This window comes from Podarcis raffonei, chromosome 14, assembly GCF_027172205.1.
Source record: "Podarcis raffonei isolate rPodRaf1 chromosome 14, rPodRaf1.pri, whole genome shotgun sequence".
NCBI classification, from domain to species: Eukaryota; Metazoa; Chordata; class Lepidosauria; order Squamata; family Lacertidae; genus Podarcis; species Podarcis raffonei.
Genome location: NC_070615.1, coordinates 42,713,723 through 42,730,092, shown reverse-complemented (window position 1 = coordinate 42,730,092; position 16,370 = coordinate 42,713,723). Strand labels below are relative to the sequence as shown.

The window sequence follows — 16,370 nt, the reverse complement described above, 5'->3', positions numbered from 1 at the left end:
GGCTTAAAAACTGACAGTCATACTGGCTCACATCAATTATTGTTTTTAACCTAGATTATTTTCTCCAGAGCTAAAAGAAAGACCCTAGATGTCTATTCTAGGGGTAGCCAACATGGTGCTTTCCTGATGTTGTTTGGCTTCAGCCCCAGGAAGTATTACCAATGGTCAGGAATGATGGGAATTGTAGTCCTCCCCCTCCATACAGTGTACTACTCCTAGATTATTTATCTACCCAACTTTCTATATGCAAGTGTCCCTCAGCCACTCCCTCAACCTCTGGTATTTTGCTGGTTTCTAGATTCTGTCCCTTACAAGCTCTTCGTTCTGTTCTCCTTTTCTGGATTAGCCCCCATGCATTTGCTCCTTTGCAATATATGCAAAATACACAACCTTGATGGCAGAAAGTGAGGAGGAATTAAAGAACCTTTTAATGAGGGTGAAAGAGGAGAGCGCAAAATATAGTATGAAGCTCAACATCAAAAAAACTAAGATCATGGCCACTGGTCCCATCACCTCCTGGCAAATAGAAGGGGAAGAAATGGAGGCAGTGAGAGATTTTACTTCCTTGGGTTTCCATGATCACTGCAGATGGTGACAGCAGTCACGAAATTAAAAGACGCCTGCTTCTTGGTAGAAAAGCAGTGACAAACCTAGACAGCATATCTGAAGTTGTTGATATTTCTTCCGGCAATCTTAATTCTGGCTTGGGATTCATCCAGCCCAGCCTTTCGCATGATGAATTCTGCATATAAGTTGAATAAGCAGGGAGACAATATACAGCCTTGTCATACTCCATTCCCAATTTTGACAAACCTAGACAACATGTTAAAAAGCAGAGACATCACCTTACCGACAAAGGTCCGTATAGTTAAAGCTATGGTTTTCCCAGTAGTGATGTATGGAAGTGAGAGCTGGACCATAAAGAAGGCTGATCGCCGAAGAATTGATGCTTTTGAATTATGGTGCTGGAGGAGGCTCTTGAGAGTCCCATGGACTGCAAGAAGATCAAACCTATCCATTCTGAAGGAAATCAGCCCTGAGTGCTCACTGGAAGGACAGATCCTGAAGCTGAGGCTCCAATACCTTGGCCACCTCATGAGAAGAGAAGACTCCCTGGAAAAGACCCTGATGTTGGGAAAGATGGAGGGCACAAAGAAAAGGGGATGACAGAGGACGAGATGGTTGGACAGTGTTCTCAAAGCTACTAACATGAGTTTGACCAAGCTGCGGGAGGCAGTAGAAGACAGGAGTGCCTAGTGTGCTCTGGTCCATGGGGTCACGAAGAGTCGGACACGACTAAACAACAACAACATTTGCTCCTTTCCTTAAAGTTGCTTGATGTTGGCACTTCCCATGCCATAGTCATACACATTCTCTACCCCCCCCCCAAACACCCTGCTTCCCCTCCTCACACTTTCCAAATGTAGCTTTAGAACAGGGATATACTTCCTGGCTGTTATTCTCTGTTGCTATACATGGGGATTTGGTGTGTTCTCAGGATTTTCCTTACTGCTGTGAAAACTGATGCTTAAAGAAGCTGCTAATCTTGGAACCTTTCATACAGCTTAGTTTTCCAGTTGACTCCCTCTGTCACTAAGTCACTCATATCTCCTTTAAGGACTGCCCAAGGAAGTTTACATATAAACTCTGCAAAGCTTTGAAAGAATAAGACAACTATTCTGCTCCCCACCCTCAAAAAAATTACCCCCAAATAGATCAATTAGCTGCTGTAAAAATCACTCTCATCATGCCCATCAGTAGTAGCTTAATTCCAGCCAGTAATTCCAAAACCGAAAATGTTCCACTACTTTATTTTTCCATGAAATTTTTTTCATTCCTAAGTTCATGAGCAGCTGTGAATAGATACCAATTCCACATACAATATTAGCACAGCTTGGCTGTTTTAAAGAATTGTTTGCTAAATACAAGTAAAATAAGCATACTACATTAGATCACTCTGAAGGCATCAGAACATTTTCTAATGCAAATTAACCCTAATGTGCATAGGAAAATGTTTCAGAAAAACCATCACCAGTGATCCCAGCTACCTTATGAGTCGTGAGAGAAATGGAGAACCATAAGAGGAAATTTAAAAAAACCTACTGGAGTTGGAACAAGGAGCATGCTACCTGCAAAATAAATGATTTAACAAACATTTTAAAACTTAGAAAAAATCTAAACATGTGAACCAAATTTACAAACAGTTAAAGCATGTGTCTGAATAGATCCTCTGAAACAGAAACATTTTCAGCAGGCATCTAAAAGCAAAAACATACAGTGATGGTGTACTAAGAGTACAGTAATGGTTGCTCCAGTAATGGAGTTTCAATGTATAGGCATTTCTATAGCTTGAGCAGGTTCTTTAAATATCTCCCTCTAGTGGTTTTCTCCTTGTTGCAAGTTACTGGCAGGTAGTGGTCCATACGGGCAGGTAAGCCCTCCCCCTCTCCTCATTGGGGAAGTTTGCAATGATGTGGTGAAGGTTGTTGTGTGGCAAGCCATTACATGCAAACAACTGTGTATGCAGAGAAGACAGCCATGAGGGAGGATTTAAGTGGCTTCCAGGTAGCAGCTCTTTTTTGCTCTGGTTTTCCAATTCGGTTTTAAAATTCAGTTGCTTGATGAAGCGGGGGGGGGGTAAGTCTCCATTGTTTTCGAATTTCGTCCTTTTGCTCCTGCATAACATTTGCATGTGGAAAAATGGTTCTTAAGAAGCAGTGTGTGTTAAGATGATCCATGTGTCTTGGAAAAGACATTTCCTCTTCCCTTGAATTCAGGAAGAATGACTCTTCTGAGATAGCTCTTTCCAACTGCAGTTTGCATAACTTACTACTAGTATTAAATATATTTTCCAAAGCCTAATCTGCTAACATTTAATTGGGAGCGTCTTGCTTGGCAACGTGTATTTCAGTCAAACAGTTTGATTAAATAGTTAAACTAGAACAGTAAAGTAGGGATCATTAGAGGGAGTTGGCTTTTAACAGTTCATACGACAGGAACCAAGGTAAGAGCAAGTCAGTCGTGCTACACTAGTGCCTTTTTGAGATTCAGTTTCCAAACCAGGTATTGGAGAAACCTAATGTATTAATTCCAGAAAAATTACTGTAGCACATTTGAAAAACGTCATTACTGTGTGGGTAACGAATATGAGCAATGAATAGTTCTAACTTGGCACCATTCCTGAAGGAAGCCTTAAATTTTCTGGGATGCCAGTGGTAGAAACTGTATATCCTTTCCTTCCTCTGCCTTCCTCTCTCCTCTTCTGCTGAAGAGACACACAGTGGCAATTTGGAATTGTATGCAGAAGCCCATGAATTTCTACTAAACCAGGGGTGTCCAAACTTTTTTCAAAGAGGGCCAGATTTGATGAAGTGAACATGTGTGAGGGATGACCAAAGTTGTTGAGCTTTTTTTAGGGTTGAAATTGAAGTTGTTGGGTTTTTTTGCCCACTGAATAAACTGCCACAGGGGCCAGATTAAATCAACCAGAGGGCCAGATTAGACCCCCAGGCCAGACTTTGGACGTGACTGTACTAAATTATTGCGTAAAGAAGCTTAAAGTACTGTATACTGATTCCTGTTACATCTTTAGCATTTTCTTTCTGAAGTTCAGAAGGGATTAGGACCACTTCACGCATAATATAGTCTTAACTGTAAATGTAAAAAATGAGTGTAAAGGTGAATGGAGGGCTGATTGAATGGTTTGGGAGCACTTGAAGTTAACTGGTGGAGGGCTAGAGGAGAGAATGCTGGGAGCCCCAAGTTAAGATCAGGATATAAAGAAGTTAGCTTATATTTTAAAAGTATGAATGCAACATAATTCACATTTGCAACCATATGCTTGTCAGGGAGTTGTGGTTGGCCAGACTTTCTTGTTGAGTGTACCTTCAGAGGCAAGCCTGTCAGGATTTTGCTTTGAACCTGACAGCCCATAGTTGATTACTAATCTTGTTAGCTGTGAGTCTTCAGAAACTATAAAAGGAAACTTACACTGTGTTATTCAAGTGCAGGTTCTTAAAACAAAAGAGTTGCAAATGTATGTTGCACACTAAATATGTTGTGCATTGCAAATTAACAGATGCATCTCCAGACTGTGCTAACCCATTATGCTCAGAACTATTTTGGCCACTTGGCAGCCTGCTGTTGTGCAGAGGAAGTGTTTAAGCAGTTTCCCAGTCAAGCTTTGTTCATGCCCTTCTTCATCTCTGCTTTTTACACTTGCATTCTAGAAGGTGTGGGTTAAAGTACATTTTTGTGTGAGCTATTTTAGTGCAAATGAATTTTGAGTAGAAGCCCGTCCAGAAGAAATGGCTTCCTTAAAAAACAAAATAACCTCCCCCCCGCCAAACATAGGGCAGTAGACTCATTTAACAACCTGTGATCATTTTTACTTGCAAATTGTAGGAGGTAATTCAGCAAATGGTGTCTTGCTGTAAAACAAACTTCTCTTATGCTACTGTGACTTTGCCTAACAGTTTGCTGCCATCTAGGGTTGGTGAAGCGGTTTTGCCTTTGCTTTGTGCACATGTTTCTGTAATGTGTTCATGGGTTGAGGCATTGCAGGTTAGAAGCCAGATAGAATTTAGATGCTTCCTCCAACCCAATGCTGTTCAGCTGCGCCCAGGCATTCAGCTGCCGGTTAACAAACATAGAAAAGTTGAGTGGTGGGCATCCATTTATGAATGAGAGGTGTACACTTTGAAATTTACCGTGGAACTTGTGTTCCTTTCACCTGTCTGCAGTTTTCTTATACAGACTACTGATAAGTGTCATGCCCTCTTGATGCAATGAATAAATGTTGAAACTCAAGATTTGTAGTACTGTAGTATTATTCTCTCAGATCAGTTCGTGTGATCCTAGTATAGTAGATGTGTTTTTCAGAATACTTGAGTGTGGTGTGAGTCTGCTTTAATCAAGCCCTTATGTACAGGGCTGGTGCAGTGTAGTGGCTAATGTATATGAGAGAGACAGGTTCAGAAGCACAGTCACTTTGCACAGAGATCAGTGCTGCTCTCCATCCTTCTGTGCATTGTCATTCTTGCCTCTTATCCTCTTAGCCCCTTTCTTTTCCTGTCCCAGAGAAGACCTTGGGTATAGCTTCCATTTTTCATTTCCCCATAACTTTATACCAGACCAGTTATTATAAGTGCATAAATAAGTCCTGAATAGCTTTAAAACAGTCACGGTGTGTACCTTGGCTGCCTTTTTAAAGAAACGTTATAGAGACTTGAAATTTGACGACAGTGCTCTCTGACTGCAAGCTTATTTATAACTAATATTTATAACCTTGTTGACTGGCAAGACCTAAACTGCGCTTAGCTGCTGCTTCATTAAATAACTGTTAAGTGCAACCAGCTTGAGAAGGCATTGATGACTGTTCTTGTTTTACAGGGTGACCTAAAAACGTACCTTTGCAATGAACAGGAGAACATTAAAGGAGATTCCCAAATAATGCTGCTACAGAGGATGGCGTGTGAGATTGCAGCTGGACTCTGCATAATGCATAAACATAATTTTGTCCATGGGTATGGCTTCCAAATGAATAATGCTTTTGCATGTACATTACATAAAAGACAAAGACAAATCCCTTAGTTCTGAAATACTAGATTTAGTAGGTTCTAAGGCATGCTGAATATAGCAGCAACCTTCTTATTTGCATTTCCCGCTACCCCTCACCAGAGAATATAAAGACTTTTTCGGTTCTGTTTTTTGTTTTGCTTCCATCCATGAGTTGGAAGATCACAAAGTGGAGGTTGTGGCTGCAGCATAGTCTTATAAATGCACACATTTCTTCAACTGAATCGCAACCCTTTTTTATTTTACAGTTTATGTATGAATAAAATGTTGACATGAATGTGGCCGGTAACTGAACTGCCATTTTTCCACTGAAACTCAACCCTAATGAAATTGCTTGTAGTCTGTCTATGCAGTGGTTGTCTGAGGTTTCCCTGGATGACTTGTACAACAGTATTCGAAAAGCAAAAGTACATACTACATTATTTTTGCTTGTTAAGAAGCGTGTTTAGCTGGCCACTTCTATTTTCTATTTTGAAGAAAAAACAGCTGCAGGACCCTGATCTAGACCCCTTCCCCTGTTTCCTGCCAAATATATCCCTTTTCCCCCCACCCTCCAGCTGCTGTTTGTTCACAAAGATGTCATTTGCAGCAGACTGGCCTAAGATCACCAAGTGAATGTTGCAGCTTCACTCATGCTTTCTAGCCAAAGTCCAATATTTGATCCATTTCACCATTCTGGTTCTCCAGGGCTCAGATAAGCACATGCGTATGTTCCATGATGATTTTTGAATGGCTGATGCTAAATTTAAAGCTGTAATCTAATACTGTGCTGTGTCAGATGAGCTTGGCTACATTATTGATTTTTTTTTTAATCATAGGAGCTATTGTGAACTTTTGTTCTCACTGCAGCATTTTTGATATTTTTTTCCAGTGACCTAGCCTTACGCAACTGCTTCCTTACATCCGATCTAAACGTAAAAGTGGGAGATTATGGAATAGGATTCAGTAGGTATAAGGTAAGTTGACACATTTACAGAATGGCAGTGGCTAAAGTTACAAATTACTGTTTTATGTGGGCTTGCTGAACTTTCTGCAGCTTGATAATGGTGCACATTGTAATCTCCATTTTTATACTGCTCTTTGATGCATCTGTGCATGTTGGACTTGCTGATCTTCTCCATCTACTCTTTGTTCTAGTGCAGTAATTTGCATATGTCAGTGGGATTGTGCCATTTAAGAGGTACTATATACTGCTGATATTAAGGCCTGTGCAATCTTGTGCTGGTAACTGAATCCAGTAGGATTAGGAACACCCTTAAAAAAATTAAAAGCAGCCTCTGGTGTTGATCTGAGGCATAGAGAGGACATGCTTAATCCTTCCCCTGGATGTTTTTTCTGCATCCTCCCTCCTGTCATTCCTCCAGTAAAAATGGCAAACCACTATTGGCTGCTTCTCATTTAATCAGAAAACTTGTTGGAGCTTCATTTCGCCTTTGCTTGCACCATGTAGTGCATTTAATGAGCATCAAATGTACCTGAATTTATATCCATACGATGATAGTCGATACTGGTTATTTAGACTTGTTTGGATGAAATATATGGCATTAGAGTGAATAAATATTATCTTCATGTCACACAGCTAAATTTCTCATTTTTGGTAAACAATTTAAATTTGTTTTTGCATTATAAAACCTGAGTGCCATGGATCAATAAAATAAAATACTAGGTTCCACCTAAATGCTTTAATTTAGTGGTCTAGCTACCAGTCTGTTTCTTGAGCAGTCTTCTGTAATGTGGACCTACATACACTCATAGGAAACACTGCCTGGACATTCTGATTGATTGACCCAATCTTATTCTTCCTGTATCCATGCTACTGATTCTGCTGTCACCAAGTTATCTCTCTGGCCGCAAATGGCACTGAACATGGTCCATGCACCCAACCACCATAGCACTTCTCTGTTGCTACAGGATAATGTTGTACATGCTTTTGCTTTCCCCCTTCCACTATATAGCTTCCACAGTGCTTCTCTGCTAAGAGACAGTAGTAAGGAGGTTGTGCAACTAGCTCAGTTCCTATGGCAGCAGTGCTGAAGTATAGAGGCAATTATTACTTGCCAGAGATGTCTAGGTGAGCACTGAATTGCAGGTTTCCAATGCAGAAAGGCTGGCCAAAAGCTACAGAAGCCAAAAAGAGGAAGCAAAGCCTCAGTTATACAGACTAAGTTAATCATTACTTACTGATTTTTCAGTTGAACTAAATCAATAGGAAATTCAGCCATAGAATTAAATATTGGATTTTGCCCAATACATTTCAGAGTATTTCCACCTTCTGGGGCAAAGAGATTTCTGATCATTTTTGGGTAGTGATTTATTTATGACATTTGCTTCTGAAAGACTCTACTCCAAAACACGTTGGGCACATTGCAATCCCCAATATTCCCTCCAACTTTAGTTTCATTTTGAACCTTCATTGCATTTTTTTGGCTTTGGTTCCCTCGTGCTGACCCTTCTTTTTTGCAAAGGCAATTCAAGGGTTCTCTAATTCCAAGGAATCTGAGGCATGAGAGAACAAACAGCATTTGACAATGTGTGCTTTTTGTTTGCCCTTTGAATTTTTTGTCTCTTTCCTTGATATAATAGGAAGATTATATTGAAACAGATGAAAAGAAGCTTGTGCCTCTTCGATGGACTGCACCAGAGCTGGTGACTAGCTTTCAGGACAGACTGTTAACAGCTGAGCAAACAAAGTACAGTAACATCTGGTATGAAAACAATAGTCTAAAGCTTTGCTTAATTGAAAGTGTTTGGCCTGGTTTAGAGGGAGATCATGGGCAGGGCTGGGACATCTGTGGCTCTCTAGATGTTGGACTACAGCTCCTGTCATTCTTTGGCTGTGCTGGTTGGGGCTGATAGGAGCTGGAGTCCAGCAATATCTGAAGGGACCACCATCACCCATATTTGGTCAAAATCATTGATAAGTGATTGTAGACTTGGGCTTTGGCACTACCTTTCCTCTGTGTGAGAGGGGAAAGGGAAGAGAGCTTCTGCTTTCACTTAAAGCAAATTGCAGTTTGCTGCTTTATACAAACTCAAAGAACTCTGGTTTGTTTAAAATACCATACGTTAAAAATAAACCAGAGTTTCAAACCATGGTTTGAAACTCTGGTTTCTTGTAGCTGATTGTATCCAGAACAAACCACAATCCTATGAATTCATATGTAATGGCAAACTGCTGCCTCTTTCTAAAGGGAAAATGGAAGTTTTCTGTCCTTGCACACAGAGGAGGTAGAGAGAAAATGGGCAAGGCAGAGATTGTTGAGATTGTTTCAGCCATTCCTCTGACTGACAGGAGTGTGTTAGAACTGTTCAGCAGTTCCTTTGAAAACAACTCTGCAGAGTGGATTGCTAGCATGCATATATAATATATATCTCCAAAGGCCCCATTTTAATTCTACTGAAAATGTAACAGGGTTGGGATTTACTTATGAGTAGTAGAACTGAAATAGGTTTTTGCACATCATTCCACAGCTGGATGATTTGAGCTTTTGGAGTTAGGGATCTAGACCTTGCTAGTGAATGAGTTTCACACCTAGAGTGTTTGGTATCGCTTTCGACATAGCTTATGGACTGAGTACCATGATGGGATAATTGTGTTGTGTTCTGGCATCTTGTTATTGAAGACTTTTATTTTTGCAGGTCACTAGGTGTAACGCTATGGGAGCTTTTCAGCGGTGCTGTGAAGCCTTACTCACATTTATCTGACGATGAAGTCCTGGTGCAGGTCATAAAAGAGAAGCAGACAAAGCTTTCAGAACCTCGTCTTGAGCAGCCATATTCTGATAGATGGTAAAACTTGAGTATCTGAAGTCTATATCCAGTTATATTCCATTAATTTCATCGGTCTTTAAAATAGCTATTTAAGACTAATAGGAAAGGGCAGGTTGTGGCTCCCTGTGACCATCTAGTGATATTGTGACTGAGCAGATATTGAATATTGGGAGGTCTGTTTTGTAATGCCAAAAATAATTCACAGTAGTAAAAAGTTTGCAAGCACTTAATAAGTAGAAGTTAAACAATTGGCACATTTCTCAAACTTAAGAAGACTTATTGCCTATTGAAAGGAATTGTTGTCCTGATACAGCATTGACTTTTCTTAATGGCCATTATTACCTACATTATTGAAAATGGAATATGTTGTTCTTTTCATAGGTATGAAGTTTTACAGTTCTGTTGGCTGTCTCCAGACAAGAGAGCAACAGCAGACGAAGTGCATAAGCTTCTAACGTATCTCCGTATGCAAAGTCAAAGGGATTCGGTGATTGATCCTGAACAGTGGAATGATCTCAAGCCTGATACTTCAAACAGAGAGTCCTCTGGTAACTCTGCCTTTCCAATCCTGGATCATTTCACAGGCAACAGGTTTGGCCGTGAGATGGAAGAAGTTCTCACGGTAACTGAAACAAGTCGAGGGCTCAACTTTGAATGCATCTGGGAAGCAGCCAAACAAGACCACTTCGAATGCAGCCAGGCAAATCCTGATGAGGGAATGACTTACACCAATATCTTCTTCCCGGTGGAGGTTTTTGAGAACACACTTACGGAGCAAGGACCTGGGAATCAAGTTGAAAGTGGGCAGGATGTGCTTCGTGTCCGTGGCGAACTTCCCGTGTTTAATGCCCAAAACCCTTCTGTTGGAAATGATTATTACATCCAGTTAGAAGAGAAGAGCAGAGACAATAGTGTAAACTTTGATAACCAAGATTCTATATTGATGACTAACATGGACAGTCATGCAGTTGTAAAGGACAAAAACTCTCACTTCATAGTTCTTGGGGACTTTGCTGCTGAATCCACTACAGATAGGGACTCTCTCCATTACAATACATATCCCAAGGAACAGGATTTCCATGTTCATTGTCCTGAAAGTCCTTTCCAAGATATATTTAGTGATATCGACAGAATGGAACAATTTACAGATATGAGAAATAGGTTTGAGTTGGCTGATCTAAATGATATTCATGTCGAGCTTGAAGCAGTTTCATATTCAGGTCTTGAGGAGTCTGTAGTTGATCAGCTCCAGAAGAGAAGTCCCAGACATGCTTCTGAAAGTGAAGCTGTTTGCTTGCAGGAGGATATTATAATGCAGTCTGATCCTAGCTTACTGACTTCAGAAGAGCTGTCGGATAACTTTCTTTTCCTTCAAGAGAATAATTTACTAAAGGGGGCACTGAGTAACAGAACTGGTGGTGGTGACTTAAAAAGAGCATCTGACAACACAAAAATGCTAGATCCACCAAATACAAACTCTCTGGGGGTTGAACTTAAAATGGATGGGAATTCTCCAGTCCATGAAGACGAACATTTTGTGCAAATGAGCACAAATAAAAACAAAAGTATTCCGCCCCAGCCCCTTATGCAAGGTCAAATGTCTCCTAGGTCACCTGCGATGGATAAGGAGCAGGTATCCCCCTTATCAGGAACTGAAAAACCCTCTCCTAACATAGAAGTTAATGATAACTCTGCCCGCAGTATTGATTACTCTTACCTTGACATGAATCAAGTCTCTGAAGCTGGCTTTAATGAAACGTTCTCCATGAATGCCAAAAACCAAACTAATGGGAGTAGCCCCTGTCATAGCATTGCACTTCATGCTCAAGAGGAAGAAAGACAGCAGAATAAGCAGGAACTTAAATGCAATAGTAGTTCTTGGGGGGAGCTGATTGCGGATCTGAAGAATAAGCCATCTGGATTAGAGCAAGGTGATGAGTATATTCTGGAGCCAACTGACAAAGCTTTAACCAAGGTTCAGAAATGTAACAAGGAGACCCCGATCAAAGACATTGCGCTTTCGTCTGTCCTTCCTTCAGACCGTACAAGTCACGACAGTCTACTGGAGGACAGTTTATCAGCTCCCACACAGAGTATGGGGCAGTCTATTGATACACCGGACTCATTGGATTCATTAGATGTTATTGAGGTCCTAGAGTCTTTAGTGGGTCAGAGCCCCCAGAAACCTTTGCCACCTGATAAACCTGCTGACAGTGGCTATGAAACTGAAAACCTGGAGTCTCCTGAATGGACTTCACACCTTGTTGGCAGCAACTCCAATGAAGACATGGCTTTGTCCAGTGCTGCTGGTGATGGTCTTTTGCGTGATAAGCCTATGATCATTCTGTCATCAGATGTCAATACAGACTTAGACACAGCAAATACCATGGATACATTTGAAGGCATCTCTAAGACATCTTTTGGTGGCATCCAGAATTCGTACAGAGATTCCGCCTATTTTTCTGATAATGATTCTGAACTAGATAAGAAATCTGAGGTCACAAATACATTGGCAGACACTCAAGTACGAACAGAGGGTGGTATGTGCAGTGACTACTTTGAAATAGAAGAGCATAAAAATGCAGAAAATCGGTCAAGTGATGATCAGGTAGCCAGTGACCAGTTGACAAAGAACTCACGCTTGCAGCTAGAGTTGGAGGAGAAGCTGGAGACTGCTGAAACAAAGCAAGAGTGTCTTCATAAAGAAGACAATACAGCTTCATTGCTACCTGTGGTAGAACTAGAGCCTACTGATGAAGATGACATTGAGATCATATATGAGGATTCCCCCAGAAGTGTCTCTTGCACAGGCACTAACACAGCAGACTTCCTTCCTGAGAGAGATCTAAAGCTCACCCCTAACTTGTATGGCCCTGCTGAAGTGTTGGAAAAATCCTTAGTGTGCCACTTTGAAGGTCATAATAAGTTGAAAGAGCCAGACATCGAAGGAAAATACCTTGGTAAACTTGATGTTTCTGGGATGCTTGATCTATCAGTGGATGGAGATGATGCTGATGAAGAAGATGAGAACAGTGATGATTCTGAGGATGATATGAGAACTTTCCACTTGCATGGACTTAGCTCTGACAGCGATGAGGAAATTGTCCATCAAGTACCGGTGATCCTTACGGATAGGGATGATGGCAAACATCTAAGGAGCTTGTTAAAACATGCGAAGCCACCAGGGCAGAACAGCCCTTCTGAAAACTTTATGAAGAATGAGAGGAAAGCCGTAACGTTCTTTGATGATGTCACAGTCTATCTTTTCGATCAGGTATCTGATGCTTTTCTCGTTATTTGTTCTCTAAAATGTAAATGCCTGCTGGTGGTGGAAAGGTCACCATCAATTTGGAAACCTTGGGCTCACTGTGGCAAATGGAAGTTTGTGCAAGATTGTAGGGGAGGAGAAGACAGAATAGCCACATAATCTCAGAGGCCAGAGTTTTCATAATCTTTCTTATGCAAATATTTTGTTGCAGAAAAAAAAATAGAATCTAAATATTGTGTGTTTGCGGGAGTTCACGATAGAGATTAAGAGAATCTCAGGTCGGGAAGAGTGCTGTTAAGCTCAGTTTCCTATGGACTTTTGGTTGGCCACTGTGAGAACAGGATGCAGGGCTAGATGGGCCACTGGCCTGATCCTGCAGACTCTTCTTGTGTTTTCAAAAGCTGTGCAAGTAATGGATATGCACACTGATCACAGTAAGCCATAAAAAGATGTGCTCAATTTGATTGTGCCCACTCTGCTGTCTCTGGCTTAGCACGATGTCCAAAGTACAGATTGCGGTTCTGCTCTGATGACTTCCTTTTGGATTGAAACAAACCTTAGTTTGGGTGTAATGCTAAAGCCAGAGATTGTGATTTGTTTCCTCTTCATACAGTTTGGTGCTTTCACAATAAATCATTGCCACAACACGTAAGCTGTGTTAAATCATAAAAGAAAGTGAAAAGCCTGAATTCCTGTTGTCCCACATGATTTTTAAGGGTTTGAACTAAGATGGACGAGTGGAGTTGATCGTTCATTCTAAAATAAGAGCATCATAGAACAAGTTTATCAGCTCCTCGATCTATCCTGTTTAGTCCATACCTCGTTTGTACAGAGGTAGGCAAATACAATTAAATACAACTAAAATATTCAGATTACCTGTAATTTTCCTAGTCAGTGTCCCACTAAGAAGTGGCCTTCTATAAAGAAATATATCATCCTGAGCCATGCTGCATTAACTGTATGAAACTCTCCTAGTTGCACTAAATGGCAATGATTTAAGCAAAGAAGCACACGGGGCTTGAAACAATTGGTGGTTACTGTAACCTACAGTTGTGATTGTGAAGAACACTGGGGTTGCCTGTAGTTCTTTGAGTTAGAACAGTTGTGTGTGTACACTCCCTCTCCCGCTCTCTGAAAATAGTTGACCTACTTTACAGAAGTCCAAGGTTGTGTATCTAGTTCCTACTTCTGTAATAAGATAGGCCACAAGGTGCCTTTTATACCTTGTGGGAAAGCAAACTAGCACAGCAAATTGAGGCCTTTAATTATATAAAAAAAGCAACAACCCCCCCCCCCAAACCTCTAGAAATGAACGATGATTAGGTTTGCGGAATGGTGCAGAGTTTCTTAACTTTTGAGTGCTGTCCAAAATAATTGAGTTATGTTTTACCAAGATCTTTTGGTCTGTTGATCCACACAAAAGGTTTTATACGGTAGGAATCTTTTTGGTACTTGGGGGTGCTGTATTGTGGGAGCTGTGGTTCTTTCTGGAAGTCCGGTCACAGAAGATGTTGCTGCTGTTGGTAACCCTCCCCGTGTATGGTGACTCCCCATACCAAAAGTTTCCCCATCAGGCAATTAGGTTTGAAGATGCCTTTATTTTGAGGTGAAGGTGAGTGTATGGGACCCCCCTGCTGACTTTCAGCCCTGGCTGCACCTATTTTTGCGTTAGCCCTGCCCACTTCAGGCTTGCAGCCCCTGGAAATAAGAGTACGGTAAATGCCATGCAGTAACAACGGTAAACAGTTGTAAAATGAAATGCATGATGATGCAGTTGCTAGCTAGATAGCTCAGTTGGTTAGAGCGTGGTGCTGATAATGCCAAGGTTGCAGGTTCGATCCTCATATGGGACAGCTGCATATTCCTGCATTGCAGGGGGTTGGACTAGATGATCCTTAGAGTCCCTTACAATTCTATGATTCTGTGAACTCGGTGGGTAGTACATCAACATCCCCACCCCTATCCCCCAAAACCAAGAAAATCTGGGCTGCTTTGAAATACCACACTGTAGATCTTCAATATGGTTTCAACTGGTGAAGCATCACATGCATACAGTAATGGAAGTAATAGTATTTCTTTGGATTATTTTTTAGGAAACACCAACCAAAGAGCTCGGAAATCGTGCTACAGAATCAAACCACTCAGATTCTGAGAACACTCCTGTTCCTGCTTCAGGCCCTGGTTACTTGAATAAATTTACAAATTCAGAAAGTTCTACAGATGAAGAAGGTACTTAATATTTGGCTTGCAAGTTTAAGGGTATTCCTTTATAAAATTAAGATGCAGAGTTCCCAAGCGAAACGAGTACGTTTTCTTCCACTCGTTTCTTTGCTTGAATGCTTGTTCTAACTGACCGCGTTCATCGGTGATGTAGATAACTTTGAATTTTGTATTACGACCAATGATTAATCGAAAACCAAGCTTGCTTCAGTTTAATCCAATTTCAGTTTCCCCATAAAGATGTTGGTGTTAAAGTGATCTTAAAAGGAGGACCATGGCTTAGTAGCAGAGCTTTGCATGCAAAAGGTTTCTGCTTCAACTAATGACATCGCTAGATTGGATAGGGATAGTAATCTTGTCTGGAAGCCTAGAGAGTTGATGCCAGACAGTTCTGTGCCAGATAAGCCAATGGGGTGTCTCCTTATGAGGCAGCTTCCTCTGTATAGATAGGATAACCGCCCTTACTTTGTTTCCTTTCACTTGTGAAGCTTCTGTTGATGCCTTTAGAATTTGCTTGGTCACCCACTCTATTGACTATATGAACATAAAGCACAAAGCTCTGAAATAGCTTTCAAATGTTGATCACATGCTGAAGAGAAATTCCACTTTTCAGTGTAAATATTCAGATTTAAGTTAAAATTTAAGGAAGTGTGGTGGTCTGCAAGGAGAAAACCAATCAGAAGAGTTTGTTCCTTGTATACCATCCATCCCTAACAAAGTGAATATGTATGGGAATCTGGTGACATACACTGTGCTTCACTTTGCAAAAATCAGTGTAATACATCACCTTATTTTTTTTATAGGCCCTTATTTTGCCCATGTGTCTACCTAAGGATTCAAAAATCTGGTTTTGTGCTCTTAGAAGTAGGAAAATATAGCATGTGTGTGCTTTATTATCATATGTCCAATTTTGCATACAGTTCATCTGCTTCAGTTGATGCATTTAAAGATTTCTGATACTGGCTATAAGCCTAATCCACAGAGAGAAGAGAATGTTCTCTGAACTAATTGCAAGTTCCATTCCCTGGAGATTTCGGCATTTTCTCCAGATTTTTATTTTATTTTAATGTGTGTGTGATTTGTTCCAGGTGGAGGTTTTGAATGGGACGACGACTTCTCTTCTCCAGAGCCCTCTTTCATAGCAAAGGCAGCAAACAGCCTCATTAGTTCCAAGCCTTCTCTTCAGACCTCAAAGTACTTCTCCCCACCACCACTGCCTCGAAGCTCTGAACAAAACTGGTCGAATCCTTTACCTTACTCCAGGTTCTCTATCTCTCCAGCAAACATTGCAAGCTTCTCGCTCACTCACCTTACGGATTCTGATATTGAACAGGGAGGCAAGTATTTTCCTTTAAGCACTCGTTTGTTACATCAGTATGGTTTTCGAGCAATGCTTGCTCAAGCGATTATTAAAAGATGATAAAATCTTGAGTAAGGAAAGTAGATCTACCTTCTGCCCATCCTTTTCCTAAATAGCTGCTGCCTGTTGTTGTTGTTGTTCATGGCTCTCCTTTGTAATCCCTGTGTATTTGCC

General features: G+C 40.9%; 1 protein-coding gene across 2 annotated transcripts in view; it reads left to right on the top strand.

Moving 5' to 3' along the window:
* The window catches only part of LMTK2 (lemur tyrosine kinase 2), a 41,769-nt gene that overhangs the window by 22,429 nt on the left and 2,970 nt on the right, over positions 1 to 16,370 (top strand). The window contains exons 7-13 of one of the 2 annotated variants that reach the window (XM_053365492.1): positions 5,392 to 5,525; positions 6,449 to 6,533; positions 8,161 to 8,282; positions 9,217 to 9,366; positions 9,730 to 12,622; positions 14,710 to 14,845; positions 15,925 to 16,173. In XM_053365492.1, the coding sequence (XP_053221467.1) occupies positions 5,392 to 5,525; positions 6,449 to 6,533; positions 8,161 to 8,282; positions 9,217 to 9,366; positions 9,730 to 12,622; positions 14,710 to 14,845; positions 15,925 to 16,173 (3,769 nt within the window). Of the gene's footprint in view, positions 1 to 5,391; positions 5,526 to 6,448; positions 6,534 to 8,160; positions 8,283 to 9,216; positions 9,367 to 9,729; positions 12,623 to 14,709; positions 14,846 to 15,924; positions 16,178 to 16,370 lie in introns of both variants that reach the window. The other variant, XM_053365490.1, reaches the window with a different exon arrangement.